General features: G+C 50.4%; 1 protein-coding gene across 19 annotated transcripts in view; it reads left to right on the top strand.

Annotated features, from left to right (window-relative positions):
* Positions 1 to 21,102, top strand: part of RALGAPA2 (Ral GTPase activating protein catalytic subunit alpha 2) — a 280,383-nt gene that overhangs the window by 254,643 nt on the left and 4,638 nt on the right. For 4 of the 19 annotated variants that reach the window (XM_086333702.1, XM_086333703.1, XM_086333708.1 and 1 more), the window contains 2 exons: positions 3,996 to 4,117; positions 12,874 to 14,621. In XM_086333702.1, the coding sequence (XP_086189828.1) occupies positions 3,996 to 4,117; positions 12,874 to 12,932 (181 nt within the window). In that variant the 3' untranslated portion in view covers positions 12,933 to 14,621. Of the gene's footprint in view, positions 1 to 3,995; positions 4,118 to 6,554; positions 7,160 to 7,771; positions 8,879 to 12,873; positions 14,622 to 19,366; positions 19,407 to 21,102 lie in introns of those variants that run through there. The other 15 variants (XM_086333705.1, XM_086333692.1, XM_086333696.1 and 12 more) reach the window with 6 other exon arrangements.

Below are 21,102 nucleotides of genomic sequence, written 5' to 3' on the forward strand. Positions count from 1 at the left end.
ATTTTCTAAAGCTACTTAAAAAATTAAAAAAGAAGATTCTTGACACATGTGAGCTCCTTCAGTTCAGTTCAGTTCAGTCGCTCAGTCGTGTCCGACTCTTTGTGACCCCATGAACCGCAGCATACCAGGCCTCCCTGTCCATCACCAACTCCTGGAGTTCACCCAAACTCAGTCCATTGAGTTGGTGGTGCCATCCAACCATCTCATCCTCTGTCGTCCCCTTCTCCTCCTGCCCCCAATCCCTCCCAGCATCAGAGTCTTTTCCAGTGAGTCAGCTCTTGGCATCAGGTAGCCAAAGTTTTGGAGTTTTAGCTTCAACATCAGTCCTTCCAATGAACACCCAGGACCCATCTCCTTTAGGATGGACTGGTTGCAGTCCAAGGGACTCTCAAGTCTTCTCCACACCACAATTCAAAAGCATCAATTCTTTGGCACTCAGCCTTCTTCACAGTCCAACTCTCACATCCATACCTGACCACTGGAAAAACCATAGCTTTGACTAGATGGACCTTTGTTGGCAAGGTAATGTCTCTGCTTTTTAATATGCTGTCTAGGTTGGTCATAACTTTCCTTCCAAGGAGTAAACATCTTTTAATTTCATGGCTCCACTCACCATCTGCAGTGATTCTGGAGCCCCTATTTCCACTGTTTCTCCATCTCTTTGCCATGAAGTGATGGGACCAGATGCCATGATCTTTGTTTTCTTAATGTTGAGTTTTAAGCCAACTTTTTCACTCTCCTCTTTCACTTTCATGGAAAGGCTCTTTAGTTCTTCTTCACTTTTTGCCATAAGGGTGGTGTCATCTGCATATCTGAGGTTATTGATATTTCTCCCAGCAATCTTGATTCCAGCCTGTGCTTCTTCCAGCCCAGCGTTTCTCATGATGTACTCTGCATAGAAGTTAAATAAGCAGGGTGACAATATACAGCCTTGATGTACTCCTTTTCCTATTTGGAACCAGTCTGTTGTTCCATGTCCAGTTTTAACTGTTGCTTCCTGACCTGCATACAGGTTTCTCAGGAGGCAAGTCAGGTGGTCTGGTATTCCGCTGTTTCTAAACGGTGCCAGGGTTGGGGTGGTGTCTGTCTTCTCTTTGTCATGGTGTGTACATGTCCTGGCTTGGGCCTGAAGTGAAAATATACTTGACGATCTTCTGGTCTCACCACATCCCTGGTAGGTGTTTGTCTGAATGACGGCACCCAGTTCAGCGCAGTGTAGCCCAGCCTGGCGTGGGGAGTGTCTACTCTCGTGATAGCAGAGAACCTTCTAGGAAGCAAACCTTCCTGCTCCAGGGCCCCGTGCTGGATGCACCTTTGCACCCCATCTACTAGAGTGCCTCTGTTGAGGCCTTTGGCATCCCTAGTGGCTCAGATGTGAAGAATCTGCCTGCAGTACAGGAGACCCAGGTTCCATCCCTGGGTCAGGAAGATCCCCTGGAGAAGGGAGTGGTTACCCACTCTGGTATTCTTGCCTGGAGAATCCTATGGACAGAAGAGCCTAGTGGGTCACAGTCCGTGGAGTCACAAAGAGTCGGATATGACTGAGTGACTGTGTTCTATTTATATTATATTTACATTTACTCCATTGTGTTTACTGTACCCAAGAACCTCAAAGCTGGATTATTTTGCTCTGGGAGTCCAGTGTTGGATGGAGGTGCTCTTAGGAGCCCAGATCACTCAGCCTTGACAGAGACAAGCTCATGACAGCGGGAGAGCATCACTCACTCAGGACAAGGCTGCCGGCCACCCGGCGGGTAACCATAGCGGGTGGCATATGCGGCAGCCCTCTGCAGTGACCGGTAAGCTCGCTCAGCATCCGGGCCGCCCCTCTAGGCATGTGGCCTCCACCGTGTCTCTAGCACGGCGTGTCCTCACATCCAAGCCCCGTGTGCAGGGGGTCCGGACGCAGCCCGGGCCTCAGGACCCAGCAGGATGGGCTTGCAGAGGCCGCAAGCAGGGAAGGGGCGCCGACGGGGCCCAGGCTCAGGTGGTCGTCAGCCGCAAGTGGAGCTCAGCCCTTTGAGTCATTTGTCACGCCTCGCTCGGCCCCTGCTGGGCCCGCACGTGCCAGCTCAGTGTCACAGTGCCTGTCCGCCAGCCGGCCGCCCAGGCCCAGCATCCTGCTGTTCGCGGCCCAGCGGCTCAGAGGGCCGCGCTCGGTAACAGCCGAGCGCTGTGCGGAAGACGCATGTTCATAATGAGACGTGAACAGCATTAGTGGGTCCCCCAGGCCACAGGGCCCGCACCGCAACGCTTGGCAGCCTGTCCAGGAAGGCGAGTCACCCGGAGTTCAGCCGGAGTGCAGACTCACGCGGCCCAGGCCTCAGGCTGCTGCGACGACCGTCCCTGCAAACTGTCATCCGTCATTGTCTTGAAACTCCTGTTCCTTTTGAAAAGTTGCCCAGAGCCAGCCTGAAAGGCGATTCTGGAATGGGCCAGCCCAGGAGAGATTTCCCTGGTGATGGTCCTGTCCCCTGCATCTGCACAGTCCAGGCTGTGTGTGCTTGAAACACGGCACGTGGGACGCAAGAACCCTTTTTCTTATTTATTCATTTTTTATTTATTTAAACTTCAGTGCAGCTAGGCACTGAGAGTCCATGGTTCTGTGTTGCACAGCCAGCCCCAAAAAGCCTCTGGGCTCCTCGTGGGCTGAAAACCTTTCCCTGAATGTAATTAAAGGAGTAGCAGGACCCCTTGCAGGAAAACTCGTGAGCATCCTTTGCCAGAAGAGAGTAGAAAAAAACTCTTCCTCTTTCAAAACATATGCCTATTGAACAGCTATTTGGAAGGGTATAATTTTCCCCCAACTTGCATTATTAAAAGAGCCCATTTTGAAAAGATAGTTTTAAAATTCAGTGAGAAATGCTAGAATTACTCTGGCCTTTCTGGAGCTGCAGATAATAAATGGGTGGTAACCCACATTCCCCATGTTCCTGCAGAATTAGCACGGTTTTCAAAATGACTGAACCACGTCCCTTAACTTCTGCGTTGATCACGGGGAAGCAGGGGGAAGAGCAAGCATGCCGAGTCCCCCGAGTGCTAACTCATAGAGTCCTCCGTGCGTCGCCTCCATCCGCTGCCGAATTGTCGACGTTATCCTGTTATTGGATGGCGTGATTCACCTTCCGAGGAAACAGAAGCCACACACAAAAGGGAAGATTTGCTTTCTGCCCCATGAAAGGCTGCCGCACGCGGGGGTCCTATTGAGACAGCTGGAAAGTTGCTTCAACGTGTTACGCTTGTAAGTTTTATTGGTGACTGGCTTTTGATTACGCATTTGAATGCGTGTGTTCCAGGGCTCCAGTTTTAATTAAAAGCCAATAGTCTTTTTTTTTTTAATATTGTGTTGTGTGCTCCCTGTCTCCCAGTTATTAGTTCTTTCTAATAACTAGTATTATTTAGTTATTTAGAACTAATAACTAATAACTTTCTAATGCTCATGGCCTATTTTAGCCTGAGACTCTGGAGCCCTTCAGAGCAGACCTTTCTAGCCTTCCCTCTTCCCAATGGTCTTACTGAAATTTTCAAGTGTGTATCACCGGTTCTCACTTGGAGTATTGGAGTATCAATTCACGTTATCAGTAGGCTAAGAAAAACATCTCATCCAGGGAGCTTAGAAAGGGCGATCCAGTGTTGTCCCACAGTCATGGATGGGAAGGGATGTGGCCATCATCCACATCTCTCTTTTTGTTTGTTCCTATCAAGTTGATGGCCTTTTGCTCTGATTCTGTGACTATCAGTTTACATATTTTTTCAGCGATACTGGTTTGGGTGCAGTTGAAGTCTAAGAAACGCAGGCCTCTGAAACTGGAATGTTCTCATGAATTATGACTCCTATTTTAATTCTCCGATAGGATGCTTATGCACTTGCAAGGTACCCATTCCCCATCCGAGTGTAAAAGGTGTGTGATTGTGTTTAAAACAAACTCGCTGCTCTGTCACTGCTCTGCATTTTGTCCTGCATGGACACTTGTTTCCTTAACTGACGCCTGCAGCTACGAGGAGAGAGCTCTCTATCTGGAAGCAATAATTCAGAACCACCGTGAAGTCATGACATTTGAGGATTTCACAGCCCAGGTCTTCTGTCCATCTCCCAGCTACTCGGTCAGCGGAACTGGTGAGTGGCCACGTTTTCCCCCTCAGCTCTGCCCAAGACCCTTCAAATTCTCGAGCCGCAGATGTACACCTGTTTTTCACAGATAAATGCCCGCAAATTTAAGAAGCGCATTCTCCCCCCTGAATGCACTAATGAATAACAAAAGGAGTGATGACATTTATTTTAATTTGTTTTGTATCCGAGCTGTTCGCCTGGTCCTTTCCTCCCACCATCCCGTTAACCTCCGCCTCCAGCGAGGTTAATGAACTTGTTCTCAGCCCTATGCTCTGGTTCATTCGGAAGGGTGAGTTTCTTGCTGAGCTGGGAATACGTTGTTTTAAGAGTGGTACCCGCATCAGGGCCTACTTATCAAGAAAGAGTTCCTCCCAGTCGAAGCCGTTGCTGCTAATGCTAAATGGGGATTATGCCGCCGGGATGCTTGGGTCAGGGATTAATGCGGGAGCAACGGGAGGACCGTGTCCCCTGGCCCATGGTGACAGCAGTGTGGCGGGCTGGCTTTCTCTCTGGAGTGGCCCGCGTCCTGGGGACCAGCCGCCGAGAGCAGCACCTGGTGTGGATCTGCTCAGACACTGGCTCCTAAGCACTTCCACTTATGAGGCCAGTGGGAAATCTCAAAAACATTGTTTTTAGGTTTTATTCTTTTTATATTTCCAATTTAGAAAAAAAAAAAGTGTGCTGGCACTTACCATGATGATACGGTTACTGTGGGGGTTTTCTCCCCCAAAGAATAGAATGATTTGGTAAATTTCTGTATGTAATTACAGATTAATTGCCTTTCAGAAAGCAAGTGGGATATTGAGTCTATGCATGTTGAAATCCTCCATGAGAGGCTTCCTCTTCCTCCGCTGGGGTGGGCACAACTGTTAGGGGGGCCTAATAGATTTCTACCCTGTGTCAGTTGCCTCTGATCACCGCCTGGCTTCTCCCATCCTGACTTGTTAACAAATATCTTACACACAAAGTGAAAAAAATTAAATTCGGTGAAATAAATCACTTACAAATAAAACCAGCCATGCATCACTGTTGAACATCGCTGGCTGCCGGCCTGGCCTCCCCGAGCTTTGTCAGGAGATAAGAGGGAGAGGCTGGCCCCGCACTGGGAGCCAGGAGCAGCAGGCAGAAGGCCTGGGAGATAAGCAGGCCGCCGAGGTGCGGGGAGCTGCGAAATTTACATAATCGCGCCTCTGCTTCCCTGCGAGGCGTCCAGAAATACAGGGATGGCCTCTATTGATCTTTGTTGAACTGGAATACTAAGCAACATGAGAAAAGCTTATAACTTAAAGCTTTGATTAATGTTTCTTACATTAAAAAAGTAGAACAGCTGTGAATTGAATTCTTTTATACACTCTGCCAACATTCAATCTAAAGCCCCCGCGCCCCCAGCCCTACCCCACCACCCTCCCCCCAATCCCCGCAAAAAAAAAATCAGTTTCAAGGGAAATGAAGATTTCAAACCCAGTCTGGCTAGAGATTGAAAATCACCTCTAATTTTTAGGTGAGAGAACACGAAAGATTTATGGCAAAGCTAGTTTTGTAAAGATCTCATTCAGCTTTTTCCCACCCTCATAAAGTCCTGGGATTGAATTTTTTAGTGCAGGGTTTTTTTTTTGTTTGTTAATCTTGAGAAAGCTTTTTGTTTTCTAAAATTAAAAGGAATTAAATCAGAGCTAGATGCTTCCATTTCTTTCTTTTTTTTTCCATTTCTTAACTGTTATGTTCTAAAGGCTCTTAAGATGATACTGAAATAAGTATTGATAAACTTTATTTTCTATGTATATTTTAGCCTCTATGTAAATTAATTTGATCTTTCCCAAAAGTTCCTAATTATTTACACCAGTTCATGTGTAGGTAACTTCTTAAGTGAGCTGCCATGAGTGATGTAGATTTTTTAAGACCCACCATTTGGAGACTGGCTGCTTTAAGAGTGTCACATTGGCCAAAGTCACTGAATTGATAAAGGCTCTGACTGCTCGATAAGACCTGGTATTGGAACGTGCACAAAAAGATGGAGAAACCAAAGATGAGATACCAAGCCAAATGCAGGTCCTTCCTCTTTTCAGTTTATTAACATCAGCATCACGTGCCATAACCCGTAGGCTTCAGGGTGTTTCATGTGGACTGAGAACATTTTTCTACACTCATCACACCAATCCATGGATGCGATTTTAAGTCCAGGCATAATGTTCTCTTTCAATGTTTTGCATATCTGCCCACGACAATCATCAGGAAGAAGCTCGAAATCAACTTGGTTTGCCCGGGAATCTGGGGGTACAGTTCCATCCCATACACAGGCCCTCTGTCAGAACCACATCCTCCTCTCGTTCACAGACCAGTTTTGCTTCTGAGGAATCCCTGTTCCCGTCTGTTAACCACTTTGACGGATGAAAACATTTTTCATCTATCCACAGTGTTTTTTTGTTTGTTTGTTTTATCCTAGGACAAGTACAGTCAAACCCAGACGAGCCAGGCAGCTTAAACTGAGAAATCGAGGTGAGGGCTGCTCTTCGCAGCGACAAGCCAGCTGGAAAAATTGACCCTGAGCGGCTTAAGCTCCCACAGCGCTCTTAGGATTCGCTCAGACCATCTCTGCAGCGGTGTCGTCAGAGCAGGGCCTCAGGCCCCCGCCCACAGGCTTGCTCGCAGTCCAAGGAACCTGGGGCTCCAATCTCCTTTGTGTTCTTGCCACAGGGCCTTATGGTCAAGCACAGGGACAGTGGCCTGAACCCCACATTAGCCCCACAATGCATTATGCAGCAGGCAGCCCCATCTCTAGAGGGAAGGCCTCCAAGGTCAGCCTTTAAGTCCTAAGTCCTAGGTGTAAGTAAGAGATGTGCCCAGTGGTGGGGGCCTATGCCTAAGGAGGCCGCCCTGGGAAACACTCCCCCCTGAGGCTCCCAGGCTCCCTGTCCCAGCACTTGTCACCCAGGGCAGCACAGGGGGGCATTTGGACTCACTTTCCAGGACCACAGGTAAAGACATAGTCTTCTGTTATTAGGCTCATAAGTGAGTCCTCAGTTTATTAAAAGAGGTTTAAAACAACTACTTTCTGAGTCAGAAAAAAAATGTTATTTTAAGCCACCCCCTCCCATATCTATTCCACACATTACTCACGTTGCTAATGTCCAGAGCGTGAAAGGTATCTGAGCTGGCCTTCCACTGAGCTCTGTAGTCTACTTCCCTTTAGATTCCTTCTTTACTGACCAGCAAGTTCTATAGGGTGGCCAGGGATTAAATACTGGCTGCAGTGAACACACACGCACATGTTCATATATATGTTTTATGCATGTATTTATATGCGCATTTCACATGTGCGTGTGTGTGCATGCACACACTGGGGTGAGGGACTAATTTTGTGTGTTCAAGACTGTCTCCAGGAAAGGGGGTGTGTGTAGCAGAGAGGCCTTTAAAGGGTTAATTGGAAGGGGAGGGACTGATGTAATCACTGCAGCTCACAGCCAAGTGCATCTGTTCGCCATGAGGTCATTCTTCTGCATGCTAATGATTTGGAAAATCAAGTCTAATGCTTGACATTATCAGAAAGGCTATAAATAGTACAAATCTTTACTTTTTGGAAGCTGTTCTTATTACCTAAGGGAGAGAGAAAGAAAAAAAAAAAAACTTTAGCTTGGACTTCAGATTGTTTTTTTTTTCCAGAACTGCTTTAAAGGTCATGTCTGGACCTTAAAATCTTGGAGGAATCCACTTGTGTCTGTTGATAAATGAATCCCAAAATCATGGTTGCAGTCACAGCTAGCCATCTGAGAGTGGAGGACTGTTGGTATGTGTACTTTGATATCTGACGGGAAGCATTTCCAAGTGCTTTGTTCAGAAGTTGACAAAGGTGGGTTTTTTTCTGAAAGAACACCTCCAACCAGGTTAAACGAGGGGTCCTTGTCCAGAAACGTGAATGGACCAGAGTTTGGAGAAGAAGCCTTTCTGCTTTAATGCTGCCGTCTGGAGCCAGCAGAGGGAGCACGGATCTCTGTCTCTCCTGTTAGCCCTGAATGGACACATCTGATTTCTCCAAGGTCTGGCCAGGAGCGCTTCCTCCTTCATGACAGGCCAGAGGGGAGAGGCTCGGGATTTAGAGCAAGTGGAAGGGAATTCCTCGCCAGGCCCCATCAGACTCCACCGCGTCTCATGTAGGTCATATTTGGAGCTTAAAGCAGATTAGTCTGAGTCTGTCTGAGGATGCTTCTGCCACCGCCGCTGCAGCTACCGGCAAAATGGCGAACTTTTATCTGCTCGCCTGGAACAGCATGGGTGCCCTCTCGGAAAGGCTTATGAGGCTCACCTACCTAATAAAAAAATTCGTGTCGTTCTTTTTTACCACAAAATCACTGTTTCAAGTTTGCAGAAGCTATCAGAAGACCCAGCCTGGAGGTCCCTGGGTCATTCTGGCCCTACTGAGACTGCAAGTGTGCTATATTACACCTTGGTCCTTCGCCTGGAGCAGGAAGCTGCCCCCAGCTCTCACTTGCTAAGACCCCTGAGCCCCACTCGGGGTTGCACGTACCAGGACACGGCAGCTAATATTCCGCAGTGACCCTGCCACGGACATTCGCTGGGTGGTTAGCCACTGAGTCAATCCCAGAAACAGCACAAGGTGGAAGTGACTCTAACCGCTCCCCCGCCAGTCCAAAGATGAAAGGTTTTCCCCATTCAATCAGAGTGGTCACTTTAGGGATTCATTCAGTTATGCCTCCGTCTTTCTCACCCTCCCTCCCTATAAATGTGGTCTGAATAAGGTTTTGCTAAAGAGCACTTCTTATGTATTCACCTTCCTCATACATTTGCTGAAACCAGCCTAGAGCACTGTAGACCATGGAGGCAGAAGGGGCTTCAGGAGGCCCCCACGTCCAGGTTCTCACATCATCCTGATAAGCTGTGGACCAGCCGTGAGGGACACCCCAGGGTGCCAGCCTCAGCCACTCCACCCCCTTCTCCTTGTCACAGTGGGATCAGCTGGACAGCATCCCAGGCTCAGAGTGTGACTGCTGTCCTCTCAGGTAGGCTGTCACCTAACCCTGATTGTCGGTGACCTTGGTCACAGAGCTCCTGATGAGCCAATGAGAAGGGAGTTGTTCTAAACAAACCGTCTAGACTCTCTGTCTCAAGGTGTCTCTTTGAACCGAGCCTGCTTGGGAAAACTTGCCCCCCTCACTGTGGTCCTTCAAGAAGTCTTCATGAGATGCCAACTCAGTTGGGGAACAGACCTTGACATGACCAGAAACCCAGACCGAAGGAACCAGGGTTCCTAGCACGGCTGTGTGATGCTGGGGGTTCTACTACCTCCTGTCATGGCAGCAGTCAGTGCATTCGTTGGCCACTACACTCATGGGACTGTGACAGTCTGTGGGGTCATCTGGCAGTTGTAACTGCAGACCCTCCTAGCCAACCATGTGGAACAGATCAGAGAATGAAGCCCAGAGGATGCGCTGGGTCAACAGACAAGCCTCAGATGCTCCCAGGTGCCTGTGTGGGTCAGGCTCCAGGGCTCCATGTGGCCGTGGGGCTCGAGGGGCTTTTAACATTTTCAGGGTGCTAGGAGTACAGCAGGAACCAGGCCCAGAGCCTTAGTGTGGAGGCAGAAGGTGGAGCCGTCACCAAACTTTGGGCCACCCTTCCTGTCCGGGACTTTGTACATTTTCCTCTCTCGGCGCTGAAGACGGATTGGACTGACCTGCCGGGCTCCATCCTCAGATCCTGCTGTCTTCCTGTCCCCCCTCAACCCTGTGCTCAGCACTGGCCAGGACCTTCCAACCAGAGCCGGCCTCCCCAACTGCAGGGGGGACGTGTCCCATCAGAGGGCCAGACTCTGGTGTCCTCTTTTTCTAGCCTGTGGCCTCAGTCAAGTTAGTACCACTCTGCCACCCAGAGTCCAGTTCTGTAAAATGAGTCTAACAGCAGTACCTTCTGAGTTCAGTTCAGTTCAGTCACTCAGTTGTGTCCAACTCTTTGCAACCCCATGGACTGCAGCACGCCAGGCCTCCCTGTCCATCACCAACTCCCAGAGCTTACTCAAACTCCTGTCCATAGAGTCGGTGATGCCATCCAACCATCTCATCCTCTGTACCCCCTTCTCCTGCCTTCAATCTTTCCCAGCATCAGGGTCTTTCCTAATGAGTCAGCTCTTCGCATCCGGTGGCCAAAGTATTGGAGTTTCAGCTTCAGCATCAGTCCTTCCAATGAATATTCAGGACTGATTTCCTTCAGGATAGACTGGTTGGATCTCCTTGCAGTCCAAGGAAGTCTCAAGAGTCTTCTCCAACACCACAGTTCAAAAGCATCAATTCTTTGGCGCTCAACTTTCTTTATAGTCCAACTCTCACATCCATACATGACTACTGGAAAAACCATAGCTTTGACTAGATGGACCTTCATTGGCAAAGTAATGTCTCTGCTTTTTAATATGCTGTCTAGGCTGGTCATCACTTTTCCTCCAAGGAGCAAGTGCCTTTTTAATTTCATGGCTACAGTCACCATCTGCAGTGATTTTGGAGTCCAAGAGAATAAAGTCTGTCACTGTGGCCATTGTTTTCCCATCTATTTGCCATGAAGTGATGGGACTGGATGCCATGATCTTAGTTTTCTGAATGTTGAGCTTTAAGCCAACTTTTTCACTCTCCTCTCTCACTTTCATCAAGAGGCTCTTTAGTTCTTTGCTTTCTGCCACATGGGTGGTGTCATCTGCATATCTGAGGTTATTGATATTTCTCCTGGCAATCTTGATTCCAGCTTGTGCTTCATCCAGCCCAGCATTTTGGCATACCTTCTCAGTAGAGCCCCGATAGTTCCCACTAAAGGGCACTGGTAAAGGCCCAATGAGTCAGTATGTATACGGGGCTGAGGACACTTCTGGAGACCTCCGCAAGTGTTCCTGAGTGCTCTGCTCACCACCCTGCCCGTCTGGGTTTTTTCTCACTTTGCCCTGTGCCTCCCAGTTTCTCCTCTCCTCCTGGAGTCCCTTCTGCATGTGTTGGCCCGTCTCGTGGAAGAGGGGCTGCAAACTGGTCTGCCACCCGTGGGATGCTGGCCGGTTGCCCCGCCTATGAGGACGGTCCCACTCTGCAGGCCAGGATGACAGCCCAGAACTCTGCTCAGGTCATCCACAGTGGCCCCCAAATACAAGTTATCTGAGGTCACCATCCATTCAAGGGCTTGGAGGCACCCACTCTGCCCGCACATGCCCTGGGCTGCATCTGGGTGTCATTGGCAACCGGCCTGAGAACCACTGATCGCCCTGCACCAGCTGTCACCACCCCCCAACCCATACCCAATTCCACCCTCCCTCTAATGTCACCGGTTCAGCCTAACCCCTGTGCATATGACATTTCTTTTAAAAACTCAAAATGTATCCTCTTGGAAGGGCTTCCCAGGTGGTTGAGTGGTAAAGAACCCGCCTGCCAATGCAGGAAACTCAGGTTTCATCCATGGGTCAGGAAGATCCCCTGGAGAAGGAAATGGCAACCCACTCCAGATCCTTGCCTGGGAAATCCCATGGACAGAGGAGCCTGGCAGGCTATAGTCCATGGGGTCATAAAAGAGTAGGACACAGCTGAGCAACTAAAGAACAACCACCCACACAACAAACATTTGGAAGGCATCAAAATATAAGCCATATCTAGGGTGTGAAGGGTCGAACACAACTGAGCACGCACACCTCCTCTTGGAAATATGTTAAAGCATTCATAGGAGGTTTTTTGACCCATAATCCATTTGCCAGAACTTGGTGGTGCTGGCTCCGCTGTGCCCTGGGTCACTCCCCAGATGCTGCAAGTCCCTCCACCAAAGACTTGGGGGTTTTTGTCTGTGGTGTGGCCTGGAGATGGGGACTGCCTTTCAAAAAGTAGGCAGTTGCTGAGAACCACTGTGTCTCACAAAGGCGACCTGGTCCAGCTTCCTCTAACTTACCTCCCTTACTCCTTGATTTTTCTCAGCCTATGGAGGGAAAGCTTTGTCCTGTGTGTGTGAGTTTCTTGTACCTATATTTGGCCGTAATTTCTTTAAAGAATGACAGCACTTTCTTTCTTATACACAACAGGAGTACAATAGCAGTGCAGGCAGGAAGAAGGCTGACTGTTGCTTTAAGGGGTCCAGGTGTGTCTCCAGGTCACAGATGTGTGTGGGGCCCGAGGCAAGAGCCAGAACAAACGCCATAATTGGGTCTCATCCTCCCCGGCCCCTCCTGTCCTCCCAGTGAAAGTGGAGCCATGAAGAGCAGCAGGACCCCGGCCAGGTGTAGGGGAGGCGGGGCCGCCGGAGCCCAGTGACAATGCAGGCGGGGAAACTGAGACTTGGTCGGGGGCTTTCCTGAGTGGTATGGAGGGTTTTAAAGAGAATTTTCAGTCACCCTGTTTTGCGCCACCTTTTGTCCCTTGGACTGCAAGGAGATCCAACCAGTCCATCCTAAAGGAAATCAGTCCTGAATATTCATTAGAAGGACTGATGCTGAAGCTGAAACTCCCAATCCTTTGGCCACCTGATGCGAAGAACTGACTCACTGGAAAAGACCCTGATGCTAGGAAAGATTGAAGGCAGGAGGAGAAGGGGACGACAGAGGATAAGATGGTTGGATGGCATCACCGACTCGATGGACATGAGTTTGAGCAAGCTCGGGGAGTTGGTGATGGACAGGGAGGCCTGGCGTGCTGCAGTCCATGGGGTTGCAAAGAGTTGGACACGACTGAGCAACTGAACTGAACTTGCCTCATGTTTATTCACCCCTTTTCCCTCTAAAACTCTTACTCTCCCAGTGTCAGCTCTGGAAGAGGGAAGAGATGGATGTGATGAACATCTGCTCCACCTGATCTGAAGGAAAATGATGGTGCCGCCTGTCAGATGTCCCACCGCTGCTCCAACCCCGCCTTCCCTGGGGAGCTGTCCCCGAGCAGGATGTACTGGGGATTTCAGGGGAGGACGAGGGGCTCTGACACCTTGCGTTCTGTCTCTCCTTGTCCCTCTCAGAGCTTCATGTCTCCTTGGGGAGCAGATACTCAGGAATCACCAACGTTGTCTTATTTTTCATAAACCCAGATTAGTCAGCTCCAAACCACAACTACCTATGAAAAAAGATTTATCAAGGGGCAAAAAAGACATTTAGCCAGCGGTTTGGGTCAGTTGGGTTGTGATTTCCTTGAGCCAGGCCATACCGTTTGCTTCGTGAGCCGGGAAAGGACAGAAACTTGGCCTGATGTGTGGTAGCTGTCCCACTAAGTGTCCTGCCCATCGGTCTGTAATTCTCCCAAGCTGGCTGAGATGGGGACTCTCAGAGGCGTGGATGAGAGGAGATGCAGAGAGGAAGACCCCACACCTCAGAGCCGCCAGCATGGGGACCCTCCTGCCCCAGGCAAACGTGGAGGCTGGTCCCACGTTCCTCAGAAAAGACAGGACCTGAGACTGTTCAAAATATTGACATGACGTTTAATCGGTTCCTTTGGAAGAACTCGAAGCTGCTGCTTTTTCTGTGAAATGCTGCCTTAGGTTTGCCCTGGGTTCTCAGTCCTGCAGGGTTTTAAGTGTGAGTGGCATCCTGCCCCTGCCTCCGTGTTAATTATGGCCCTAGGGACACACAGCAGTTGCCAAGAGATGGCCCGAAAATACCAAGAATTTTTCTCCCAGACAGTTTTTGGAAGTGACTCTTGAAGCTTATTCAAAATAACCTTGAGAAGTTGTTTTGGGAGAATCCAGAGCCCCTGACTCTTCAGGTTCACATGCTTTGTGAGCTGTGAGTGGAGCCTCATGTCCAGAAGGCTCTAGAAGGTGGCACATGGACAGTTTCAGCCACCAGGGTAGGCTCCTGGAAGCCTTGATGGTTTTGCCTGAATTTCTGTTAAGCAGCAACCAAAGCAGAGGCCAAACGGGACCTCTCTTAGTAGCACTGAAGTCTGCGGATGGTGAAAAGAAAGAATATTTTATATTCTCCTTTTCCAGAAGAATATATGAATGATAACCAGGAAATAAACTTCTAAAAAGCTCAGCCACTCAATGGTGCCCAATTCTTTACATCCCTATGGACTGTAGCCCACCAGGCTCCTGTGTCCATGGAATTTTCCAGGCAAGAATACTAGAGTAGGTTGACATTTCCTATATTTGCAAAGCTGTGCACCCATCACCACAATCTAATTTTAGAGACTTTTTAAAAATCCCTCCTGAAAAACAAAAACCTAAATTCCACTAGCAGTCCATCCTCATCCTACCTTCCAGCCCTAAGCAATCACCAGTCTCTTCCTGTCTCTCTGGACCTGCCTGTTCTGAACGTTTCGTATAAATGGAGTCAGATGATACGTGATCTTTGCTGACTGGCTTAATGCACTTAGCACCTCTTCAGGGGTCATCTGTATTGTAATCTGTATCCGTATTTCACTTGTTTTTATTGCCAAATAACATTCCATTGTAAGGGCAGACCACGCTTTGTTTCCATTCATCAGGTGGTGGACATTTGGGACTGTTTCTGTCTTTCAGCTATTATGAATATGGCTGCTATAAACATTTCTGTACTGATTTTCTATTTGGAGACATGAATCATTCAGACTGGTAAAATGAACACTCTCTCCATGGCTGGGATATAACTGAGATCGCTGTGTTCATGTCCTGTGAGACAGTAAGCAGGTCTGGAAGCACCTTTCTCCACCACAGCCTAACAAGACATTAATGTTCAATGTTCAGTTTAGCTAAATTCAGTCATAGATCCTTAAGAATACATTATAGTCATGCAAGGGGAAGAGAAAAATGCTGGACAAGTTGTTTTCGAAACATTCCACCTGCTGGCCGAGTCCCTGCACAGGTGGATGGACTTACCGGGCATGCCCTCTCTCTGCCCGCCCGTCTTTCAGTCCAGCTGTCCTAGTTTTATGCTTCAGGACCGAAGCTGATGGGCAAGACCAATGACTGAAAAGAGGAAGCCCAGTCCAGAGCCAGGGCTGGGGCCAGGACCCAGCCCCTGCGGCCGGATGGGAAATTCTGGACGCCTTCCTTGGGCCATTTGGAGATGGTAATTAGGCTGGCTAGTGCCCACTGGTCTGGGGTTGCCAGTGTTGAGAGTGTAGGCTCACCCCATCCACTGCTGCACCTGTTCGCATCCTCAGAGCCATTCCAAGGGGTCTGAATAGCCCAGACAGCCCTCCGATCTCCCACTCAGCCCGCCTTCCTGCCTCAAGGATATTTAGCTCTCACCCGAAGCCAGAACGCCAGCCCACTGCTTTCTGTCCCTCAGCATGCCAGCTCTCAGAACCATTCCCTTCTCTAATTATCCTGAACAGCTAATCGTCTCCCATGCTGACTGCTCAGTAACTAGGACCCAGGGAGAGCAGCCACTCTTCTTGTCCGACCCTGCCCAGCGCATGTCCCAGGGGGCAGTCCTGGACAGCAGCCTTGCCTTGGAGATAAGACGCTCGGTGCAAATCTTTGCTCTTCTGCTCTGCCAGTGAGCGCAGCCAGAGAAAACAGGCCATGGAAAGGCCCACCGGCTCTTGAAAAGCCTCCACGAGCCGCTAACCAAGTTGGTGATCTCCTCATCCCTGGAAGTCCTGGTGGATATTATCCAGGTGTCAGAGGAGTCATACGAGAACTGAGAAGTAGGATATCCTTCTCTAAAAGCCACCTTGGGGGTGTCTGAGCCACTGAGTGGCCGCACGTTGCCCACTGGTGTTCCGCGTTACCCCCGTGTCCCCTCCAGTTCTCCCCACGGGGGTCTCGCTCAGCTGCTCTCAGACGTAGTGGGGCCAACTCCCCACTGCCCACACCATTCACCTGTAAGGAAACTCCATCCTTAACATGCATATTAACCATACAATCAGTGCTTCTCAACCTTTTATCCTTCTTGCCCCACATTTTTATTTCCTAATTTGTCCTCTCCCCCAAAACACCACAGATACATGGTCTACCTGTATATTTTCCATGCTGACATCGGGGCTTTGTACAAATAGAGAATAAGACACCTTTGTCCCCCAACAGCACGCCATTAACTCCTCCCCCCAAACCTCTGAAAGCAGGGGTTTCATCTGTCACCCAGAGCCTAGAACATGTCCTGGGACACACCAGGTGCCCAGCCAGTGAGATAATGACATGGTTAGACTTCATGTCTCCCGTGTCCCTGGGCATCACACAGCTTCGAGCACCGTGGTCTCCTGGTGCTTCCAATATTGCCCAGGTTAGTCGGAATCTCATGCTGACCCCCCCTGGGGAGGCATCAGGAAGCTGACAGCCTGCTGCTCTGCTCCATGCAGGGGGTCCCCGCCCTCCAGGAGCACTGTCTGTGTGTCAGGGCGAGTGACATTTGAGCCCCACCGAATAATTATGGCAGCCCCCAACTGCCGCTGTCTCTGCATCTCCTTAACTCGCCAGTGGATTGGCAGTCCCTGAGACTTTCTGTCCAGTCCAGCACAGCACACCCGGCTGCATGTGGGGACGCACCGGGAGAAGGGCCGCCTGTCCTCATCAGCAATTACAAACAAGCCCTCCATTGTCAGCCGCGCCATCTGTTTGCTCAGTCCCACCAATCGGGTGCCTGTACACCCAGCATTGCCAGCGCCTAGGGGCTACAGGGGAGGGGGCCATGGAGCCCTTCGTGGGGAGACCCTTTGCTCACAGTGGAGAGGATCGACAGCATGGAAGCTGAGCCCCTTGGCTGGAGGAAGACTCATGGAGATGTTCCACAACTGCCACCTTCCGGGAGCTCACAGTGCATTGCGAGGAAGAGGGGCAATCTTGATCGTTGCAGTGTTTAGAGGTCCCACAGAAAGCAGAACAGTCCAGCGCCAAGAGTCAACACTGCCCGAGAACTCGCTGTGCCGCTAGAGCTCACTTTCCATGTAAAGATAGCCGTTCACAGTGTCTGGAAATCAAGGAAGACAGACAAGTCTAGTGCATCGTCACTATTGTTCTCTGTCCTGGAGTTCCCAACCCCACGTAACTTTAGGGGGTCTGGTGGAGTGAAATTTCATCGACAGATTAGAAAATATGGCTTCAGAGAAACCCACATTCCTTCCAAAAAGCCCCACCTAAGATCTGTCACTGGTCCCTCCTCCAGCGGCATCCGTCTTAGAAATTGGCCGTGGTCACTGCACCAGCCTTGCAGGCAAGGTCAGCAGACTATCCAGATTCACCACAGTGGTCAGGCAGACAGCAGTCCATGTCACTGATAGAAAAGTCCTTTGTCCAGATTTGATGGTGGCATGGTTGTTTTTCAATTGATCGGTCGTGTCCAAGTCTTTGCAACCCCATGGACTGCAGCACGCCAGGCTTCCCTGTCCTTCACCATCTCCCAGAGTTTGCTCAAATTCATGTCCATTGAGTTAGTGATATCATCCAACCATCTCATCCTCCGTCACCCCCTTTTTCTCCTGCCTTCAATCTTTCCCAGCATCAGGGTCTTTTCCAATGAGTCGGCTCCTCGCATTAGGGGGCCAAAGTATTGGAGATTCATCTTCAGCATCAGTTCTTCCAGTGAATCTTCAGGTTTGATTTTCTTTAGGATTGACTGGTTTGATCTCCTTGCTGTCCAAGGGACTCTCAAGAGTCTTCTGCAGCACCACAATTTGAAAGCATCAATTCTTTGGCACTTGGCCTTCTTTATGGTCCAAAAAGCCTCTTGATGAAAGTGAAAGAGGAGAGTGAAAAAGTTGGCTTAAAGCTCAACATTCAGAAAACGAAGATCATGGCATCCGGTCCCATCACTTCATGGGAAATAGATGGGGAAACAGTGGCAGACTTTATTTTTCTGGGCTCCAAAATCACTGTAGATGGTGACTGCAGCCATGAAATTAAAAGACGCTTACTCCTTGGAAGGAAAGTTATGAACAACCTAGATAGCATATTCAAAGCAGAGACATTACTTTGCCAACAAAGGTTCGTCTAGTCAAGGCTATGGTTTTTCCTGTGGTCATGTATGGATGTGAGAGTTGGACTGTGAAGAAGGCTGAGCGCCGAAGAATTGATGCTTTTGAACTGTGGTGTTGGAGAAGACTCTTGAGAGTCCCTTGGACTGCAAGGAGATCCAACCAGTCCATTCTGACGGAGATCAGCCCTGGGATTTCTTTGGAAGGAATGATGCTAAAGCTGAAACTCCAGTACTTTGGCCACCTCATGGGAAGAGTTGACTCATTGGAAAAGACTCTGATGCTGGGAGGGATTGGGGGCAGGAGGAGAAGGGGACGACAGAGGATGAGATGGCTGGATGGCATCACTGACTCGATAGATGTGAGTCTGAGTGAACTCCGGGAGTTGGTGATGGACAGGGAGGCCTGGCGTGCTGCGATTCATGGGGTCGCAAAGAGTCGGACACGACTGAGCGACTGATCTGATCTGATCTGATGGTCCAACTCTCACATCTGCACGTGACTACTAGAAAAACCATAGCTCAGACTAGACAGACCTTAGTCGGCACAGTGATGGTGGTCTAGTGACACTGAACTAGGAGTGTTGTGGGGGTCGGGGTGAGGAGCTGTCGCCTGACTCAGAAAGAAGTCGTTGCATTGGCAATGTGGCAAACCACGTGGGAAATAGGACGGCCGTGGAGGAGTGAGTGGTTGAGAAAAACCGTCCGTGCGGTGGAGCTCAGAGCGTCTCTGGGTCCGACAGTACTGCTGGGGTCCTGCTGCTCTGTGAGTGAGTGTCCAGTTTTGCCTCTGAAGGGTCCCCTTTGAAGCTGCCCTCTGCACAGTACACCTCACTCTTCCTCCCTGGCAAACGTGACATAGAAGGTGACGCCCGTACCACATTAGCACACTGCGTGCCCCTCAAAAACCTGTAAAATGAAACTTAGAGATGTGTGAACTTATACAGTTAGTGGGTATCAGTTATTTTTTCAGGGCCTCCAGAGAATTCCAAATGCTTGTCGTGAAAACTCTTAGCTTTGACTATACCTAAGAAAAAACATTAGGAACCCTCGTGCAGCAGGAACGGGACACTGAGACCCCCCCAAGGCCCCATTAAGGCCAGCAGTCAAAGGCCGACCCGCACGCGCTGGGTCAGAGCTCCCAGCGTCTGCAGGGCTCCCACAGCAACTGTCACACGTCCTGGGAAAGCTAATGTCGCCTTCGTTTCACACCTGTACAGGTGACAACAGCCAGAATTTTGTCCTGCCAAGTGGAATTTCAGGTGAATTTTCAGTTGGTGATGATCTCGGAAGCTGCAGGAACACTCAGGCAGCCCAGGAACAGATGTGTTTTTAGCACCGTGTTCATTATCGAGTTGGGCTGTGCGTGTGCAGGGCCTGTATTCACTCCATTTTATGTTCTTTCCCTTCAGATTAAAATGCATCAAGGTCTCACTGCAGTGTTTGAACAAGGTAAGTTCAAAGAACAAGTGTTTGAACTGACACGTCAGTGGAGTTGCCCAGCGCCCTGCTCTTGGGGGAGTGGGGGAGAGTTCACTCACTGACTCACCTCCCTCCGGGGCTAGGGGTTCCTGCCGCCTCCCCCTCAGCCCTGAGGGGCTCTGTCCTGCGTGTCTGCACTGCCCGCCTGCCCAGGAAACCCACCCCAGCCTTTCTCCAGCTCCCCGTGCTCCGGGTGGAATCCGACACCAACACCTGCCATCCCAGAAAATGTCTTTGTCACCCGCCCTTTTGTGTGCGGGGGGGCCTCAGGGAGCCAGTAGGCCCGGGGCCGCCCCCTTTTTTTTGTTGCCAAGCCTGGAGGAGTGGGGGTCTTGAGATGGGCCGATAAGATGCAGCACGTTCGGGCCGGCCTTTGACCGCTGGCCTTAATGGGGCCTTGGGGGCCTGGGCTGGGGAGGGCAGGTCGTCCTGGGGCTGCTGAATGGGACAGCTGGGAAAGGAAGAGCAGACAAAAGCTGCGGGGCGCAGAGGGCAGGGAACCCTGGCATCGCTGTGGTTTAGGACCCAGAGGGCAGGCTGGCCACGGCAGGTGTGACCTCTGTGGGCCTCTTTCGGCCTGGGTCTGGGGCCTGGACCCTGCCCAGTACCCTGATGGACAGCAGACACCTCGCAGCAGAGCCTCTCGGGGTGGCCCAGGCTGTACCTCCTCCTGGAGTCATGGGTGGAAGGGAGACCCGATGCTGAGGGTGACCAGGAACCTGAGGGTGATGAGGATTCAGACAGGCGGATCAGGGAGCGAGCTGTCATTTATCAACCACATCACCCAATGGAGCCGGGGGAACAGACACCCTCCCTTCTGGATCTATGTGAACAGGGAGGTGAGGGTCTGGATTTTTGGGTTTATCCCATGCGCTGCCCTCCTCCCCCCGGCAGGCCCACAGCACAGGGAGCTGACCCTCCAACCCAGCTGCTTTTTCTTGACCCCCAGCCACAGAATTGTCCCAACCTGGGCTCACTGGTGCCAGCCCCCAAGGTGACACGAGCCACAAAGCCCATGTCGGCCAGGCAGAACAGTATACACTCTTCCCTAGTCGTGGGGATTCACACAAAAGCCTTTTTTTTTTTTTTTTTTTTGCTGTGACCCTGTATCTCCTAAGGTGGCCAAGTGGGGCTCCAGGGTCCTTTGAACACTGGCTTCTAGCACGAGGAAAGGCCGGGTGGAGGCAGCGGCTGTCAGCGGCCAGGAAAGGGATCACCCCCCTTTGTGGCCAGCCTGCTCTGTCCGTGGTGGCCACCTCCCCATCAGTCATGGGGGACACAGTGGGAGCCAGCGCAGGCCAGGGACATGCCAAAGGCAAGGTGGGGACTGGAGGTATGCAGGGGACTTGTGGTGCGGTCTCCTGCTCTGGCATGACCTTGCTGGGGCGCCAGTGGTGGGGTCACTGCCCTGAGATGCCTGAAGGCCACTTTGCACTGAGAGTTTCACGCTGGTCCAAGTTGGCATTGCCCTACCCACCTGCCATGCTGCAGTGCAGGACTGTGAGGGCCAGCCCCCTGGGCCTTCCTGGCTGGAGTAGGGGAGTAAATATTTCCCTTCTGATCCAGCAATACTCACACCTGATATCACATCTTTGAGCATCGCTTTATCTCCTGCATTTTTACTTGCTTTTTTTTCCCCCATGCTTCCCTCTCCCAATGGATCTGA

Source organism: Bos grunniens, chromosome 13 (genome assembly GCF_055505025.1).
Source record: "Bos grunniens cultivar Pamir isolate PY7600 chromosome 13, Bosgru_T2T1.0, whole genome shotgun sequence".
Classification (NCBI taxonomy): domain Eukaryota; kingdom Metazoa; phylum Chordata; class Mammalia; order Artiodactyla; family Bovidae; genus Bos; species Bos grunniens.